Genomic DNA, 20,200 nt, shown 5'->3' on the forward strand with positions numbered 1-20,200 from the left:
CCCGCAAATTCCTCGAGCGCTGGATAGAGGGGACCTCCCCTCTTCTCATTAGCCTCTCTTTTAGAGAGGATTGTATCAGGATCCTTTTCTTTTACTTTTTTTCTTTCAGGCCTTTCCAAGTTTCCTCCCTTTGAATCTGAAAAACCATTCTTGTGTTTAATCCGGGCCTTTCGCCCCTCTCTCGGAACGTCCACGTTGTTCCCTGCTCTGAGGTTGCAGCCGGACTTACGGCAGTGAAACCAGAGAAAGCAGGCCAGTACCAACACCACAAACGCCACGAACACGAGACCAAACATCCAAGAACCCACTCCCGCAAACAGCATACTTGGGGAGACTGAACTCAGCATACTGGGAGAAACTTACCGACGTCGCCACTCCGCGTGTTGAGTTCAGAATCCTCTTCGGCCCTTCGCCTGGCGACCGAAGTTCCCGGGATTTCGGCACCAGTTGCGGCGGACTTCTTTGCCGGTGACGGAAGAACGACCACCACACCAGGATTCCACTCAGATCACGCTTTACTGGAGTGCCCTTGATTGATGGGGAGCAGGAAAGGAGGGGGCAGGAAAACGAGGGACAGGGAGCAAAGGGGCAGGGAGCACAGGGGAGAGGCATCAGGAAGCGAAGGGGAGCAGGAAGCGAAGGGAAGGGGGTGCACTTAGGCAGCCGCTTAAATAGGGAATTGGCACACGGGTCGCCCTGTGATTGGCTGCCACCAACAGCTGACACCAGACCGCATCGGGATAGGCCCAAGAATCCACATCCACCGCGCATGCGGGAAGCGGGGACACGCAGCTCTCAAAGCCATAGCCAAATATGGAGTTGTTTATTGCCAACAAGACAGGATGTCGGCGCCATCTTGTAATGGCGATCCTGTCCGGCTCACTACAGTCACTTATGTATACTACCATATCATCAGCAAATAGCAAAGTTTGACCTCTTTCTTTCCAATTTGTATCCCCTTGATCTCCTTTTGTTGTCTTATTGCTCTAGCTAGGACCTCAAGAACTGTATTAAATAGATATGGAGAGAGTGGACAATCTTGTCTTGTTCCTGATTTTACTGGAATGGCTTTAAGTTCCTCTCCATTTAGTTTGATATTGGCTTGCTGTATATTGCCTTTATTATGTTTAGGAACGTTACTTGTATCCCTGATCTATCCAAAACCTTTATCATGAAAGAATGTTAGATTTTTGTTGAAAGCATTTACAGCATCTAATGAAATGATCATGTGGTTTTTCTTTCAGTTTGTTTCTTTAATCTGGATTACATTGACAGATTCTCATTTGTTGAACTATCCCTGTGAAGACAGATACTAAAAGAAATCCCACACTAGCTCAGAATTGAGTATAATAAAGGGTTATTTATTTAGGGGTAGACACACAGATCATAGTCTTCTGCTTGAACAGAGAATAGCAACTGAATCAAGCAGCTGGAAGAGAGGGAGCATGCGCACTTTACATCGGTATTTATAGTATAAGAGGCCATACCCAAGTGGGTGGGTAACTTAAAGGCTACTGGCTGAAGGATTCCCTGAAGTGCCTCCTTCTTTTGTTTAAATATGAGAGTTCTAAGCCTAATACAAAATTATATACATTAAGAACAAATATCAAGTATAAAAATTAGGGTTACAACCAACATAAACAATATCAAGCCAAAAAACATGTGATAAATGTTTCAATAATTATCCTATCCTAAGGAGTCTAAGTCTTGTATTATGAATGACTTGGCCAAGACATGAAAGGAAAGTAACTATAACTATTCTTCAACCCCATCGAATACCTGAGAAGGGAATTGATATTACTTGAGTAAGCAGGAAGTACAACCAAGCAACTTTCAAAATGTGCAACAAATAACAGAGACCACTGGCTATCTGGGCAATCAACCAAAGTCTCATTTGAAATGTTGGAATAACCAACTTTGGCTAAGGACTAGACTAACTGACAGACCATTTTCAGAGGCAGGAAATTTTTCAAAACTGTCTTACCCTGTCTTTGTAAGATTTGACAGTTCTTTTTCTTGTATCCTGCTTGCCCTGTCCAGATATCGTACATTTTGTCAGTGGTAGATGCATGGGCAGTTCCTTGTCCAAAGGCCAGTTTTGCCAAGAAGAAAAAAAAACTCCAAGTGGAGTGTCTTCATTGCTCAACATTCTCTTGGTAACAGATCAGTACTGTCAGGAGCAATCGTGTCTCAAGTCATTAGAACCCTAAGTTATTTAAATGCCATATTCTACAGCTCTCTGATGTGGTTGAAGATTACCTATCTATGCAAAGTACAATCTCTATTTATTTAAAGAACCTGATTATTCTAACTAAAAGTATGACAAACATGGATGACGATTGACCTGTAATTCTTAATACCTATATAGTTTAAATATTAAGACTTTATATTAGAATATTAAACAATTTTTAAACAACTGTGCAACAAATGAGGACAAAGATCTCAAAATGCAAACAATGTATAAGTATCTTGATCAAAGGTAGAAATATATATTGCAATATGATAAATATATCCTAAACTTGTATCAATATACAAAATGTCTTAAGTAGAGGTAGAAGCATGCATGCATACAATATGACAAAATAACTTTGCCTAGGTGTACAAATGTTGTAGACAAAAATAGGATGTCCTATTTTACCAAAATTAAAACAATGATATTTTCATGACTCCTCATACCTTTGGAAATTGCTTCTCATACCCTAGATTCAGTAATATAGTCAAATGTCTCTGTATTCAATGTATGCAGGAGCTTGAATTTATGGGTCAACCTAAGTGCCCTGGTCAGGAATTTGATCTTGGGAAGACTCAAGCCCTTTTGTGTTTCCCTGCTGTTCTAAAATTTTTGCCTTTTCTCACAAATAACATTTCCACAGTAATTGTGACCCATCATCCAGAACTGCTGAAACTAATTGAAGCCAGTCATGTGGGGTATCCTTATTGCTAGAGCCCATGTCTTTACCGTAACCCTAACAAATGCAGAATGCAAGCCAGAAGTTACTACTGCCTGCTTAATTTCTTTTAGATCATTCATTCCTATAGGTATCCATTTACCTTCTTTGGATCCCTTTGGGCATTTATAATTTGATGCTTTTTCAGAGTAGATAACAAGGTAGAAAGCTAAAATCCTGGGTAAGTCATCTCTGACAGGTACTGGTGATGTTAAATTCTGTCCTTGTACCTTCTTTCCCTGATCATCAGCTCCAATAATTTCCTCAATCATTTCAAATCTTTTGACTACTGTCTTGTAAAGCCTGAATCTCCTGGCCTGTATATATTGTTAATGATTTCATTGAGGCACCTTGTCTCTGGTCATCATTCTGCACATGTGATTCCAAGGTTTGATGTTTTTCCTTTAAAGATAACATCTCATCCTTGGACATTATTTGGATAGCATGCAGATTGCCTTCCTAGAGAGATACTCATTCTACTAACCTATCATAGATTTTAATAGATTTTTATTGTCAAATTTAATAGTGTGAATTCTTTCAGATAATTTCTCAGTACCCTTTGATGTGGATTGAATTTTGTTTTTTAAATTAATGTTATCCTTTTCAATTGTATTAATTTTTTCAGGTAACTTTTGATTTTCAATGGTATTAATCCTGTCAGCTAGCTGTTCATTATTAGTCTGTAAAGACTGTATCATTTCTAAAAGTGCCTCATTCTTGGCTCTGTCATCAAAACATTTTCTTGAGGATATAATCTGAAGAAGAAAACTTGAGTCCCAATATCCAATAAATGGATGTATCACAATAACCATAGAAGCTGTGCAGAATACAATCCATAGTATCAGCAGAGAGGTTATAAAATTTTTGCATGGTAATATTGTCTGCCATTATATAACTTTCAAGTTTATTGGTTTATTTATTAATTAGTAGTTACCTTTGTTATAAGATTTGGAAAATTGTTTTAGGTGTAATAATCTTTATTGTCCAGCAAGTGTCATGGTTGCAGCCATGTGGCGAAAAGTCACAACCGGTAGAGGCTCAACCAGTGATGGCACAAACAGTCCAATGTGGCTCTGGTTTTCTACCTTGGTGCGAGGTTAAATAAGGACAAATATGCTTTGCTTGACAAATGAAAAGCAATTAAATAAATTCCATACATGGAGCAAGGATCCTAGAACTCATGAGCAGGGAGCACAAATGCCACGGCAGTGGGGGGAATGGGTGTGAGCCCGGGAAATTTCCACATTGCCACAATTAACTCTGCTATGGCAGGGTTTTACAAAAAAACACTAAGTAGGTGAAAGCAAGTCAGGAGGGCGGAGGTGGGAGACCTTCTGGACCTTGGACTTTTGGGCCTTTTAGACCATTCTATTCAGTAGGTGGATAGGTGTGGAGTAGGTGTGGAGTAGGTGTGGATCCACGTGGGGTGCCAGATGAAAACAGACGCTAAAATGAAATCCCACGCTAGCTCAGAATTGAGTATAATAATGGGTTATTTATTTAGGGGGGGACTCACAGATCACAGTCCTCTGCTCAAACGGGAAGCAGCAGCCAAATCCAGCAGCAAGAAGAGAGAGCGAGCAAGTGCTTCACATAGGCATTTATAGTATAAGAGGCCACACCCAAATGGGCAGGTAGCTTAAAGGCTACTGGTTGGAGGATTTCCTACAGCATCCCTGCATTTCTGGGATGAAGCCATAAAGTTGATCATGGTGGATGATGTTTCTGATATGTTCTTGAATTTATTTGGCCTATTTTTTGAGTATTTTCATGTCAATGTTAATGAGGGAGATTGTTCTGTAATTCTTATTCTATGGGCCAGTGAAAGTCACTTGAACAGACCAGTTGTTTTCAGTTGAAAGCATACTCTATATAAAGGAAGATGGGTCAAATGCAATGAAACAGTTCTTTTATAGAAGAGTGTGTAAGCACTTGGGAACTAGCATAGCATTTACACCTAATTCCTTTACTATTTACTCAAGAGATGTCTTCTTACTGGGTTTCAAAATGAAACATTAGTCCCATCGGCAAAAAAAAAAAAGAGGTACCATTGCAGCACAAGCATAAAATATTAAAAGTTTCAGGAGAGATGGCTCAGTGGTTAAGAGCATTGCCTGCTCTTCCAAAGGTCCTGAGTTCAATTCCCAACAACCACATGGTGGCTTACAACCACCTATAGTAGGATCTGATGCCCTCTTCTGGTGTAAAGTCATACATTCAGATAGAGCATTCATATACATAATATATTCAAATTGTGCTTTACTTATCTCTGATATTGAAGTGAACTAGTGTCATGCAGGTTTAGCATTGGGTGTGTGTCATGCATGCCACAGTGTCTGTCGTGAAGTAGTGTGGGGGAGCCTGGGAAGCTGATGGGGCACATTCTCCTGTTCATTTTCATCTGCATTCACATCATTTACTCCTGACCTGTCGAAGAAAGACTTTCTCTGGACTTTTACCCAGGTCATGGGAGGTTACCACTTTAATTCTTGGGAATTCCTGGAACTATTGAGAAGTCTGTTTAATCATAGTAGGCCACGAAGCCTTATGCTGCTCAGTTCTCTCATAGTTCATGGTAACAAGACGATTCATGGTGGGAGCTCACCATTCTGGAAACCCTGACCTTGTGATTAAAATGTTGAGCCTTTGAGCCATGAGATACTCACCCCAGCACTGAAGTGGTGCTGAGAGCTGAGTTCCTTCATTTATCAACCAAACACTCACACCTATATAATGAACCCCGATAAATCCCTGAAAACGTCAGAGCTCAGATGAGTGCCCACTGGTTGGCCTGTTTTGTATATTGTCACTAACACACACGAGGTCAATGGAAGTTCCCTATTTGGGACCCTCCCTGATCTCACCTGATATGTCCCTCCCTTTAGTTCTGCTTTCTGTTTTCTAATATAACAAAATTATGATCCTAATAGAGTAGATTCATTAGTTCAGTGGGTCATCTTAGCAATTTATAAATCTGCAGGTCTCGTGGGACCCTGGGCCCTGCAGACAGATGACAATAAGTAATGGCATCCTTGGGAACTTCTTGACCCTGAAGCTTGAGTCTGAAAAAAGGACAGTCTTCTAGAGGCATGGCCTGAATTTGTAGAATAATTTTATTTAGCAAATGAAGTGATTTTGGCTATGGCTTACTAGAACAGCCATAAGAAACATTTTGGGGATGTCTGGGGAAACACAGGAAAGACCACACATCATATGAGAAAAGAGTTGTTAAATTTTTCAAGAGTGATAATGGTATTGTTTTGTTATGCAACGACAATTTCAGATGACATATACTGAAATATTTTCTGGAGTTTCATGTATCAAACTAACTCTCAAATGCTCTATCAAGTAACATGTGCATATATATGTATATACACACTCATATGTGTATATACATATATGTATATAATATGTATATCAAATTATCAAGATGTCAACAACTATAACTATAGATGGCAGTTATATGAGTATTGATGATATCATGTGTTGTAGGACATTCTTCAGCCAGTAGCCTTTAAGTGATCTTCCCACTTGGCACGGCTGATGTAAAGTGTGCACGCTCCCTCTCTATTCCAGCTGCTGGATTCAGTTGCTGTTTCCCGTTCGAGCAGAGGACTGTGATCTGTGAGTCTACCCCTAAATAAATAACCCTTTATTATACTCGATTCTGAGCTAGTGTGGGATTTCTTGTTAGCGTCCATCTTCAATCATCCTGTCAACTTCTCTTTCAAATGATCATGATAAGAAGTTTAAAAGGTTTCCAAAGTATTAATCAGCATACAGGGATCCATGGGACATGAGAGTGTCCTCAATGTCCATCCACAGGGCAGAGATGTCCTAATACAGCAGGCACCAAGGGTGTAGCAGTAAAAGGGTTGACTATCATCTTCTTAAATTTGCTCTTAATGTATCTCACCCAGTTCATGATCAGCCACCATTAGTGACCCCCATCATCCTCACAATACCCATACTATCCACACACCAGCCATTGGGTCCAAGGTCCTAGTACTGGGAGATGTGAAAATGCTGTTGGAAGGACACAAACTGACAGAGAAAATATGAGTAAGCACTGGAGGTCAAAGTGACAGTAGGTAACAATGTCACCCTGTCTGTCTGAACTTGCTTAAGAAGATCTTAAATGTTCTAACATCACATGGACACACAAAACAGGCAACTGTGTTAGGTAATAGAGGGTGTTGTCAACCTGATTGTGGTAGTTAGTCATTGCCCAGTGCATTTCCACATCAAGAGAGTGTCATGCAAATATACATCATTTATTTGTCAATTATACATCAATAAATCCAATAACAGAAGAACAAAGAGAGAGAGAGAGATGGGAAGAGGGACCACACCATACAATTCTATCATCAAATAAGACTCTAGGAATCTAAGAATAGACAGAGAAGCTGATGCGATTCCACATATGCACACAGGGGATCCTGTATAGTCTCTGGTATATGGGAAATTCTCATTGTATAAAAGAGTAATGAATGAATAAATAAGTATATATGTGGACCAGTAGTATCATATGTATAACTGTTGGCTGCCTACCTAAAATTTTGTGGACATCTCTTCCACAGAAGGACTTTCCATATATGCTTTTTCATAAGTATATTTTCTTCATCTGACAAACTGATTTCTGTTTAGTACTGCAAGGGATGTCATTCCAGCCCCAGCTAGAATGTGTATAAGGATGACTTAAGATAACACATTGTTCGTGGTCACTGCTGGGCTGACCTGGGTGCCAGAACCTGCAAGGGAGGAAAGAGCATCAGGTGTTTCCACAGTAATGCCAGGAAAGAGAAAGCAAGAGTAAGCAAGCCTGGGGATGAGGTTGGAATCTGTGGAAATCAGATTCTAGAGTGGACAAATCAACCGTTCTCCACCACCCACATCTGACCTTTTCCTGGAAAACGGGGCCCACCATATTTAATATTCTCTTAGCTTGTTACTTACCTGTTCTCCCAGCACACATCCCAGAGGCTACTTCATCCCTAGGTCTTGGTACCCTGGGGACTGTCATTCCATGTGCTTATTTATGTGCTGAAAAGGTCTCTCTTTATTCTAGTGTCTTAATGAAGGTTTTTTTCATTTTACAAAGTCTTATTTTAGACACTGGAGAGCTAGGTAAATATCTAGATAATCTACGTATCTCTGTCATCTAGGACAAGTAATTTAATATCCTGGATTCCTACTTTCTCTTCTCTGAAAACTGAGAATAACAATACATTACTATCTATTTCTCACAACAGAAATCTGATAGAATATGGGAACATGTAAGATATTAAAGTTTTTAAATAGTTACATAAATACGACACATATTTTGTGTATATTTGATTTTTTGATTTATAAGAAATAATCATAATAATTTTTATTATAATGATATAGAGGAAAGCTGGAGCAATGGCTAAGAAACTAAGAGTGGTTGCTGCGTTTCCAGAAAATAGGAGAGCTCTGTTCCCAACACTCATATTGGCATGGTCATACGACCTGTGACCCCAGTTCCAGGGGATCCAACACCCTCTTATGGGCTCCATGAGCACACACATACACATGGCACACACTCACACAGAGACACACAAATAAAAATTAAAATAAAACCTATTTTTAAAAATATACACGATTGACTAAAAGCACCATCCCCAGCAATCACACCACTGTTTTGGTTCATAGCCAACAACTGGAACACCCTAAAGCCTTCTCATGGCCCAGGACCCAGGACTCCTCTGGGTAACTCTAGACTCACGTGGTATTTTCATTGTACCGTGTCTGATCAACCCATCGCCACTGTCGATGACCTGGATCTGAAAGCCCGATAAAATAAGCAGTTTTACGGTTCAGGATCGTAGTGATGAAATCCTAAGAGGAAAGAAAGAGAGCATTGAGCCCAAATTGAGGGCTTCTTTTTCTGTTACAGAATTTTTATAAGATCTTTCAAATTTTATTTTACCTATGCAAAATTATAGATTCATGACACACATATGCAAATACACAATATCAAATCCTAGTTCATCTTTCTAGGCCCTTAAATAGTTTTCAAATTTTAGATGAATACACAGTAATTACACATTTTAAGAGGTACACCGTGAACTTTTTCTGGTCACACAGAGATGAGAAGACAAAGAAAGGTTCAAGGACTGGAAGAGCCCCACCCCTGGGAGTGCCACTTCCCCTGCCGACCAGAACACAAAGACATCCCTCATAGACCTGATTTCCATGACACCAGAAACAATCTCTGTCCATGGTCATAATGAATTCTCGTCTCAGACTCACTCCCCTCTTTTCTTCCCCAACACCATTCTTGAAGGTTGTGCATGAGAGGATTTTACAGATTTAATCATTCTCCATTCATAACTGCAGATATTTCATTTCTGATGGTTATCTGTGACTCTCCTGATTGGATCCCCTTTCCCTAGTCAGCTCTGCGCCCTCCTCTGTTAGGCAGCTGGTACTACAGGAAGCCTTAGAGTGCTGAAATCACAAACTGGTCTTTCAAACAGAAACATTCCATCCTTCCCACCACCCTCAGGCACTGCATTTCTGTTGCCATGGTTCCTGTGGGTTGTTTAGTTCACGGCAGTGGGAGCAAGGTGTAGAATGCCAAGGCTGAAGCAGCCTTTCCAGCTACCTGATGGCAAGCCTTCTGCCACAGCACCAACACCCATGTCAACAAAACTCCCTCTTAGTAAAAAGGGCAGACAGCAGGCTGGGCCCAGGCCCCACTTGCTCCCAGCATGCACCTGTTCTTCCCGGCTGCGGATCACCATCAGATGAGCACCCATGCTGGAGCACTTCTCCTCACTCTTGCTCCAAGATGCTGAGTCAGTGGGAATGAAGTAGCAGTGGGAACTAAATGGCTCCCAGTCCTTTGGGCAACAGCTCCAGACCTTGTCTTTAGGGAGAAAGGAGATTCAAGTACAAAGCACAGTGATTAAATATGGCATCATACATAAATACTCCCTAGGTGATGTGGGAGTGTCATATATCAATCTGTTGATTTCATTGGTTAAGCAATAAAGAAACTGCTTGGCCCTCATAGGTTAAAACATAGGTGGGCGGAGAAAACAGAACAGAAGGCTGGGAGAAAGAAGCGGAGTCAGTGAGTCGCCATGATTCTCCCACTCCAGGCAGACGCAGGTTAAGATCATTCCTGGTAAGCCAGCTCGTGGGCTACACAGATTATAAGAAATGGGCTAGTCCAGGTGCGAGAGTTAGCCGAGAAAAGGCTAGATATAATGGGCCAAGCGGTGTTTAAAAGAATACAGTTTTCCGTGTAATTATTTCTGGGCATAAGCTAGAGCTAGCCATATGGGCCGCGGGGTGCCGGGGACGTAGCCCCACCACTCCTATTACAACAGAAAACAGAATGGTGCCCAACGTGGGGTGCCAAAATGTAACGGCGTAAACGAATGCAGACAGATTGTAAAAATATATATACAGCTTTAATGGCGAAATAGACTTACAGAACCACGAGACCAGGAAAGCAGAAGAAGCGGCTGGGAGCACACTTGCCAAATTTATAGGCAAACATTAGCCTGAGGCGAACACGCCCCCTAAGGGGCGGGACTTATCCGTACATCTAGGCTCAGAAGAAAGTAACTAATCATACCAAGAACCAAAGAATTTTCAAACTTAACAAAACAAAGCAAGAGGTAATCGATGCCTAGAAGCAAGGTAAACACTCCTCCGAGACTTTGGGAACGTCAAAAAAGAGGGAGCAGAAATAACCTCAGAGCCAGAGGATGGGAAGGAGTGTTGACTTCCAGACACGATGCAGTTGTTGCACATTACACACTCACAGTGGTGGCGAACCACATGAAACTGAGCCTATCACCTACCCTTCCCAGAGGAGCTCAGCAGTTAAAGGCTGCAGAATGAGGAAGTCATGCTCTTCACTGGTGGAGCCATGGGTATACTGTTCTCACTCCGGTAACGAACCCCCAACCAGGCTCATGCGAGAAATCCTCCCTAAATCCAGTGAGTCCCAGGAAGCAAGACGTGAAGGTAAGAGGAAGAAGGAGGCAGGGAACTTGGCACAAAGAAGGGCTTTGTCCGAAAAGGGCAGGGAATTAAAGAGGATAGTGGGAGACTTTGATCAAAGAATGTTATGTATGTATGGAAATGTGAAGGAATATTTTTTGAAAAGGCAAGATAGCAAGAATGTTACAATTTTCTGTACAAGCTTTAAAACCAGCCATGATAAAAGTGCTTTGATGAGCAGGATAACCCACAGAGTGCAGCAGTGGCATGCATACCTTGTAACCAACCGCTCTCTATTTAGACTTAAGAGTCACTCAATAAGAGGGAAATCGTGCCTGGTACTGGAAATCTAACCAACTACCCAGGGCTAGTGCAGTCATAGATCTTGAAGAAGAACCTATAACTACAATTTTATTAAACCTGCAAAATCCTTAACTACAACCTAAATATTTGTCCTTACAGCCACAGATGAATGTAATCCTCACCTCTCATCAAGGACACTTCTCTTTGCAACATACAAAGACCATTACAGAAAACCACAACCAAACAAAAGAGTTGTGGAGCCCATTCCCAAGGGATACATCTACAAAACAGCTCCTGCACCTAAAGCTAAGAATCTTTTCAATAAGAGATGGTGGAAAGAGTGTAAGACCAAAAGCATCAGGGAGCTGCTGTGGGATTGTTTATCCTAAGAATGTCAGAAGCTACACTCATAAAGCCTCACCAACATGGCTGTCTAAACATGAGCTAAACAAGGACAGCAACAACAGACATGCTCATATGGATGAAGTATGAGGTAGGGAGTCTACAAGGCCTCAGCCCTACACAAAGAACTACAGGGAACTAAAGAATACTGAGAGTTGAAGAAATGTATCCCCTGGTTATACAATATCAATGGTCAGCACTGAAAACATACATACAATTAACATTCAGCAAAATAAGAAAATTGTACTTATGTAATTATTTTTTCTTCACAGAGAGCCTTTGAGAATATATAGATATATAGATATAGATAAATGATAGATATATGTATACATGTATATAATATACACATATGTGTGTGTATATGCAGCAACAATTAATTTTTTTAAAGATGCTATGAATTTGAAAGAGCAAGGAGGAGTATATGGGAGGGTTTGGATGGAAGAAGGGGAAGAGGGAAATTATATAATTCTATTATAAACTCAAAAAATAAAAGAGACAATTTTAAATGCTTCAATGGGAAGATACAGACATCTTGGAAAAAGAAAAACCAGCAAAGAAGCAGACGTAATAAGAATCAAAATGGAAGTTATTTTTTCTGGAAAAACTGATGTGGGAAGTCCTTCTGTATATGTGTTGCTTTTATTGGTTCATGAATAAAGAAGCTGCTTAGGCCTATGACAGGGCAGAATAAAGCTAGGTGGGAAAAACTAAACTGAATTCTGGGAGAAAGAAGGCCGAGTTGGTGAAACACCATGTAGCCACCACAGGAGACAGACGTGCTAGAACCTTGCCAGTGAACCACGAACCTTGTGGTAAGATATAAAATAATATAAATGGGTTATTTAAGATGTAAGAGCTATCTAGAAATATGCTTAAGCTATTGGCCAAACAGTATTGCAAATAATATAGTTTCTGTGTGATTATTTTGAATAAGAGTGGCTGGGTGTTGAAGGGGCTGCGGGTTGCATTCCTGCGGCCCTGCTCCCAGCCGCCTGGCTAGCTTATGCCCCGAAATAACAACACACAAACTGTATTCGTTTAAACACTGCCTGGCCCATTTCTATTAATGTGTGTAGCACCGAGGTGCGCTTACCGGGAAGATTCTAGCCTATGTCCATCTTGGGTCAGAGATTCATCGCATCTGCCTCAGAGAGCAGAGCTATGGCATCTGTCTGAGGCATCTTACCTCACTTCCTCTTCCTCCCAGCATTCTGTTCTGTTTACTCCACCCACCTAAAGGCTGGCCTATCAAATGGGCAAAGGCAGTTTCTTTATTAGCCAATGACCTTCCGCCATCAGCTGGGGAATGAACAAGCACCCTCCAACTACAGAAAAACTGCTCAATAACCTTTTCAGCTTACAATATATAAATCCAATAGCAGAATGGGGGTGGGGAAGACAAATCAGTGAATTGTTAAATAAGATAATAAAAAATAACCAACTTAAGAAAAATGAAATACATAAAAATAAATACAGCCTCATATCCTGAGCCCAAGTGTGTATGTAGAAGATAACACAGGGCCAAGATATGTGAAGGGTAACTGATACGTGGGCAGGGGAAATGAGGCCCTCAGAGATAGAGACGACCACTCCAAAAACAAGAAGAGCATCAAAGGGCATCTCCCAACATGATGGAAAGAAATCTAAGTCAGAGCCGGGCCGTGGTGGCGCACGCCTTTAATCCCAGCACTTGGGAGGCAGAGGCAGGCGGATCTCTGTGAGTTCGAGGCCAGCCTGGTCTACAAGAGCTAGTTCCAGGACAGGCTCCAAAACCACAGAGAAACCCTGTCTCGAAAAACCAAAAAAAAAAAAAAAAAAAAAAAGAAATCTAAGTCAGTAAACAAGATAAGACAAAAAAAATTCTTAGAACTAATAAACACACTTCTAAATAATATAGGTATCCAAACGTCAAGGTCTACTTTAAAACACATCTAACTGGGCTGGGAATGAATCTCGGTTAGAGTGTTTGCCTAGTGAGCAAGAGGCCCTGGGCTCCATCCACAGCACATCGTAAAACCAAATGTGGCAGTGAACACTGAAGATCCCAGGCCTAGGAAGGTGCAAGCAGAGGATCCAAAGTTTAATGTCATCTTCAGCTACATAAGAAGTTTGAGGTCAGCCTAGGTTGTATGGGACTCTATCTCAAAATAAAATTGAGCTGAACAAAAATGGAAATACAAAATGTCCACACTTGTAGGACACTATTCTTCAGTAAAAGGACCCAGGACTACTCAGTGAAATGGCTGAGACAGGAATGGAGACTATGCACCGTGAGTCTAGGACAGAGCCTTTCTGAATCCCAGAAGTAAGAAAGCAAACAAATTATTGAAATGAAATGTCAAAAGGGCAGAAGGACCAATGGGAAGTGATCCTAAAGCACAAAGCAGAAAACACAAAAGTATCAAATTATAATACAAAATAAATATTTGTGGGTACATGCAGATACAAGTGATTAGGCCCAATAATAAATGGATAGAAAAGACAAATCTCATAAGAACTTCAAAATATTATGTTGCTAGGTCTAATGGCTAATAATCCACATCTCAGTATAACCCAGAAATACTTATATAGGGAGCTTATATTCTGTGTTTGACAACTGGATTCAAGCACATTAACTTTTACCTTCCTCGGATGGGTGGTCTTTTATACAATACAATTTTGTGTGATTCAGTTGTTTTATACTATTTTTTTCTTCAAGGAGATCAGAATACATTTGAAACAAAACTGGGGAAAAAAGAATAAAAGATATTCATTTTCCTGGCAGCATTTTAATATTACTCTTTACTCACGTCTTCCCACACACACACACTTTTTGACTGGTTGGTTATTTGTTTTTTTCGAGACAGGGTTTCTCTGTGTAACAGCTCTGGCTGTCCTAGAACTCACTTTGTAGAGAAGGCTTGCTTTGAACTCACAGAGATCCACCTGCCTCTGCCTCCCGAATGCTGGGATTGAAGGTGTGTGCCACCACCGCCCGGCATTTGAGGCAGTGCCTAGCTGTGTAGCCCAGACTGGTCTCACACCCACAGTTCACCACCTCTCCTCCAGAGAGGGCTGAGCCTGAGCCCTCACACGTGGCTCTTAGTTAATGAACCAAACTGGCATCGTAATCCCAACTTAAAGTTGACTCCCAGACACAAATTGAGGAGACAGGGAGTTGCGGTGGATCAGGGAGAAATTAGGGGAAAGACTGTGGATGAATACGATCAGAACACATTGTATGAAATTCTCAAACAATCCATGGAAATATATTTTAAAACAAAAAAGAGGGAAATACTTTTTGTCTGTGATTTGCAATGAACATGGTTCTGTTTTTAACTAACTGACCCTTTAGAACCCGGCTTTTCTCTTTCCTCACTATGTCCCATTTGCTCCTTGACCCACCACATCCCGGCTGCGGCTTCTACCACTTCACTAAAACCATCCTTGAGCCAAACATGATGGTGCCTACCGCTCATCCCAAAACTGGGGAGGTGGAGGCAGGAGGATTGCAAATTCCAGGCCAGTCTGAACTGTATCAGGTTCAGATTCAGTCTGGGTTACAAAGTGGGGCAGTGGTTTAAAGAAAAAAAATTGAGACGGATTATGAGTAATTTCCCAGGGCACTCACTCTCCACCTTGCTGGTGGTCTTGACCCCAGTTCTCTCCCCGCTCACCTCTTCGGACACTGCTGGGCTTTGCCTCACCTCTCCTGCTGTCACCTCTCACTGCCTTGTATAATCTCCTCTCCCCCATCCACCCCCTTAGAGACGCAACGCTCCCCACTGTCCGTCAGTATCCTTCCTTCTCATACTTTCTTCCTCCCAAGTGATGGCAGGGTATCCCATGGTCTCATCTGCTACCTAAAAGGACGGGAAACCTCAGACCTGACACCCAGACAAGTGTGTGCTCACTAAACATGACTCTTGAAGACAGGCCCAACATGCTCAAAACCCAAATCAGCATCTTCCATCCTAAGCCCGCACCTCGCTCGCACTGTATTGTCTACCGGTGTGAACACCTTCACCACGACTGAGCCTACAAGTCCAGGTGTTGGAGTGACTTCACTTCCCGGGTTCCTTCAGCCCCAGTTCGACAAGCCTCTTCCTCCTGGGCTCTGTCTGCCTTACCAGTTTCCGAACACTGTCCGGGGGTCGTCTCTGCTCACCTGAATCTCTTTCTAGCCTGTGTCTTTACCTCTAGTTTTCTCTATTTCATTTTCATGTCGCCTGACAGCACACTTCTGCATGTCTCTTTGACGCTTTCAACTCCCTGCCTAATATTCTTCATTGGCTTCCCTGATGTGACACATTGGGAAAATGTTAACAATATCCTTGTGCCTGTGTTTCATCTGGACAGCCAATCATTCAAAAGTGCAGGCCAGAAGAGGGCGCCAGACCTCATTACAGATGGTTGTGAGCCACCATGTAGTTGCCAGGAATTGAACTCAGGACCTTTGGAAGAGCAGGGAATGCTCTTAACCACTGAGCCATCTCTCCAGCCCCCCAGTTGAGACTTTGAGGGGCATGACTGGCTCTCACCCTCTATCTTTGTGTTTAAGTTCTTTGAACAGAGATGGCTTATCCTGATGAAGGAGAGAACTGTGGCCATATTGCTCCTGTAATTTCAGGTGACAATCTCTTCCTCAGAAGCTATGCTGCATGTTCCTGACCACATGTATGAGGGTGGCTGGGTTCAACAGGGCTGAGGAACCTCCTGGCTGATGTTAATATAACCGCCAAGCCACAGAAGCATGAACAAACAAAAGCTGCGTTAATCTGTGAAACTGTAGAACTGTTTGTGGAGAAGAAAAAGATTTGTAAAAATTTTCAATAGCCAGGTGGTAGTGGTGGTGCACACCTTTAATCCCAGCACTCGGAGCCCAGCCGTGGTGGCGCACGCCTTTAGTCCCAGTACTCGGGAGGCAGAGGCAAGTGGATCTCTGTGAGTTCGAGGCCAGCCTGGTCTACAAGAGCTAGTTCTAGGACAGGAACCAAAAGCTATGGAGAAACCCTGTCTCGAAAATCAAAAAAATAAAAAATAAAATAAAATCCCAGCACTCAGGAGGCAGAGACAGGCGGAACTCTGAGTCAAGGTCAACCTGCTCTACTGAGCCAGTTCCAGGACAGGCTCCAAAGCTACAGAGAAACTCTGTCTGGAAAACAAAAAGGAAGGAAAGAAGTGGGGAAAGGGGGGGAGGGAGGAAAGAAAGAAAAAATGATTAATGGAAATTTTCAAACCTGTTTTGTTTTAGAGACAGGATCTTACAATATAACCCAGACTGGCCTGGAACATACTATGTAGTCCAGGTTGGCCTAGAATTTGCAATCCTCCTGCCTCAGTTTCCCAAGTGCTAAAATTATAGGCATACAACACTATGTCCCACCCAAACTTTTTTTAATACTTACACAACACTTTCCTGTTGTGTAAGCTCTGTCTGTGTCTACCAGCTATGGTTTCACTTCTTCTTCACTGTGTGTGTGTTCCAGACAAGCTTACTTAGTCTTCCCCATATTTTCCCATGCTCTCAAGCTTCCAGGACTCTGCTGTCCGACATAGGTCTAAATGTCACCTCCTCCAAGCCTGCCTCAGCCCCTGTGCTTACATCCTGCCTGAACAATACTTTCTAGATACGTTTGTAAATGTTACTTCACTTCACCACTCTCAGAATTTTTTAAAAACAAAGGCTATTTTGTTCTTTCTGTCTAGCACATAGTGAATGGATGTTACTAACTATTGAGGGGAAAGATAAAATAGACAAAATATACTAATTTTACACTTTTATTTTTAGACAAGTTTTCACTCAGATACCAACCTGCCTTTGCCTCCTGAATTTGGGATTAAATTAAAGGCATGCCACTTTGCCTGACCTTGCCTTTTAATTTTTTAATAAACTCCAAAAGCCAAGCTTATAAAGAAATCCTCTGTTTGCTAAATTGGCTTCGATCTCACATAGTGTGGATCAGGAATAAATAATTAGGAGTTCCAGTGGAGCTCTGTCCCTGGAATAGATCCGTCATCTCTTCTGATCCTTCTACTCATTCCAAAAGATGAGTGTCTGTGTGTTCAATGGGGCTGGCTTCCAAATGCTGCTGAGGAAGTACAGATTCGTCCTCAGGAATGGAGTCTCACACAGATGCCTAGGATTTCACTCTGTGTCACCAACAAACACTCACTTGCTTCTCCAATAAAAAACAAATGACTTTTACAGAAGAGTTATTCTGAAATAGAGCAAAATTCCCAGTGTCATCCAACTTCAGAGAAAGCTTCTGTCTCGGGTTTCTCATGAAAACCACTGGTAATTATCGGTTTCGAATGTATGTCTTTGTGCAAGACGGGCATTGCTTACCTACTCCAAGATGGGCATTGCTTACTTACTCCAAGATGGGCATTGCTTACCTACTCCAAGATGGGCACTGCATACTTACTGTTCAGAGAAACAGAGGAGAAGGCTGCCAACAGCAGGAAAAACACCATCGAGGTAAAAGGCAGTGTGGGAAAGCCAGGATTACTTTTGTGAATGGTGGTCTTCTTTGGGTGGGCTAAAGGAAAAACCAAACTGATTAAATCAGTAATGAATTTAGTCATTTCCTCTTCCTCATCTTCTTCTTTTCTACTGTGAAATATTAACAGTATAAACTCTTGAAACAGCATTTTAAAAATGAGTAGAAGAAAAACAATGATGTCCACTGGATAAAATGAAAGCACAAATTTCTACCACTGACAATAACTCATTAATATTGATATTTGAGAGACATGTAAGTACAGACGAATACCCTTTCATGGAATGTTAAAGTGTGTATGCGTGCACGCATATTTCCCCGTATGACCAACATATCACAACCACAATTTCTACTCTGTTATCTTCCTGCACATTGCATCATGAACATTTTTCCTCGCCATGTTTTCTTCTTTAACATTCTTTATTTTGGCTACATAGTACTTCAACATATATTTAAACAATCTCCCAAACTGCTTCCAGTATTACTTTAAAGCATGCAGAAACAGAGAAATATGTATAAGCATATCTCACATGTTTAAGATGTGGTCTAAGGTTATCTTTTTAGCTACTATCTCTTGGTTAGAAACCATTTTCTGGGTTGAAAGGGACCGAGGGGCGGGGAAGAGGTATAAGAGGGAGGGAGAAAGAACAACAGAGCAGTTGGGCCCGGAGACAAAGTATCACAGCGGCTTTCACACTTGCTACATATGTAAACCTGCGACATGAAAGCTGAAGGAGAAAAGTTTCAGGAAAGGAAGGGGATGAACAAGAACTAGAGGGAAGGTGGAGGAGGGCTAGGGATACGCACAAAGGATGTGATTGTAACAAATGCCTTAATGAATCAACCGGTTGGTTTGCATGCTACCTAAATAAATAATTAAAAAAAAATAAAATTCCTTCCAGAAATATTATAGACTCTTGTAACGTACGTGTGAGGTCCTGTGTCTATCCCTTGTATGAATGGAGAAAGGAACACTCAAACTGTCCTTCAAGATAAAACTGCCCCCAAAATACAAACTAATTTCTTAAAGTTAAAGTATGTTGTCACATAAGTAGAAAACTAAGAACTTCAGTATTTATATTACATGAATTCATTTTCATGGAGAAAGTATAGTTTTACATACTTCAGAAATATGCAGTAGAATTCAGACTTTCTCTAAATGGCGATGGTAAAGACAGTATCGTGAACTCTTTCCATGGTACAAGGCAGCACAACAACCCCATCAAGCTCTCCACAGACAATTCAAGCAGCTGAGCCTCCTGTCTCCATACACATCACTCAGCCAGCCAGCGGCAAAGATCCCCTAGTCCTTGCTCATAAACACTCCCATCTTCACGTCTCCATCAGCTTAGACCACCAGAAAATGAGGCTGCATTGTTCTGGAGGTGAGGGAGGGATGTTTACCTGAAGATGAGTCCAAGATAGTGCCTGAGGAAACAGGTTGAGTTTTGAAGTTCAGGTCAGTATAAATGTTTGGTGAAGCCATACTGAGACGAGATCTGCTTTCTTCAGAAAACCCGCGGCATTCGTAATTTTCTTTTTCTTATAAACAAGAAGTAATCATGGTGATAATTACCCCACCATCAACGAGAAGGTGCAGAGGTACCAAGTGGGCAAATGCCTCTGAGAGTACAGCATGAGAATTTAAAACCACGGGGTGGAAGTCTCTGGACCACAGAGAGGTCCGATCCCCACAGTCAGAAAAAAGAATCACATTAAACCTGTTCTGGGTGGATATGCAAATACTGTGAGCAGTGGACTGAAACCAGGAGTGGGGAAAAACAGGAAGGAAAGGAAAAGAGGAACCAGGCAATAGAGAAGTCTGTCCTGAAACCCGAGCTCTCAGCTCTCTCCAGCAGAGTTCACGAGCTTCCAGGAACAAACACGATTTCTGAAGAAGCAGCCAGCGTTGGCTACTACTAATACTGGAGCCACAGCATTCTCTTTAGCAGGACCGCTGGGTTCTGGGCATCGCATTCTAAGAATCTCCTTGACCTTGGCTTCTTTTCAGCTTTGTAAATTGTAAAATGGGGCAGATTTTCTAAGTCTCTCTGGCTCCTTTTTTGTGGGAGTGAGGTGCTCCCG

General features: G+C 41.7%; 1 protein-coding gene across 2 annotated transcripts; it reads right to left on the bottom strand.

The window, feature by feature from the left end:
- Positions 1 to 7,201: 7,201 nt before the first annotated feature.
- On the bottom strand, positions 7,202 to 19,853 carry LOC142856054 (C-type lectin domain family 4 member A-like). 2 transcript variants are annotated; one of them, XM_075982845.1, is made up of 6 exons: positions 19,520 to 19,853; positions 18,041 to 18,154; positions 14,256 to 14,357; positions 9,689 to 9,840; positions 8,695 to 8,807; positions 7,202 to 7,699 (listed from the first exon to the last, which is right to left on the bottom strand). In XM_075982845.1, the coding sequence occupies exons 1-6, from the start codon at positions 19,599 to 19,601 to the stop codon at positions 7,552 to 7,554; spliced, it is 711 nt and encodes a 236-aa protein (XP_075838960.1). In that variant the 5' UTR covers positions 19,602 to 19,853; the 3' UTR covers positions 7,202 to 7,551. The 2 variants fall into 2 exon arrangements, with proteins under 2 accessions (XP_075838960.1, XP_075838962.1); XM_075982847.1 differs by lacking the exon at positions 14,256 to 14,357 and having other exon boundaries at positions 19,520 to 19,831.
- Positions 19,854 to 20,200: the final 347 nt, after the last annotated feature.

This window comes from Microtus pennsylvanicus, chromosome 8, assembly GCF_037038515.1.
Source record: "Microtus pennsylvanicus isolate mMicPen1 chromosome 8, mMicPen1.hap1, whole genome shotgun sequence".
NCBI classification, from domain to species: Eukaryota; Metazoa; Chordata; class Mammalia; order Rodentia; family Cricetidae; genus Microtus; species Microtus pennsylvanicus.

Coding starts and splice junctions, on each gene's coding strand:
- LOC142856054 (XM_075982845.1), bottom strand. CDS start 19,601: ATGGCTTCACCAAACATTTATACTGACCTGAACTTCAAAACTCAACCT. Junction 14,358..18,040: donor CTCCTCTGTTTCTCTGAACA/GTAAGTATGCAG, acceptor TTTTTTCCCCAG/TTTTGTTTCAAATGTATTCT. Junction 8,808..9,688: donor TCCGCAGCCGGGAAGAACAG/GTGCATGCTGGG, acceptor CTTTCCTCTTAG/GATTTCATCACTACGATCCT.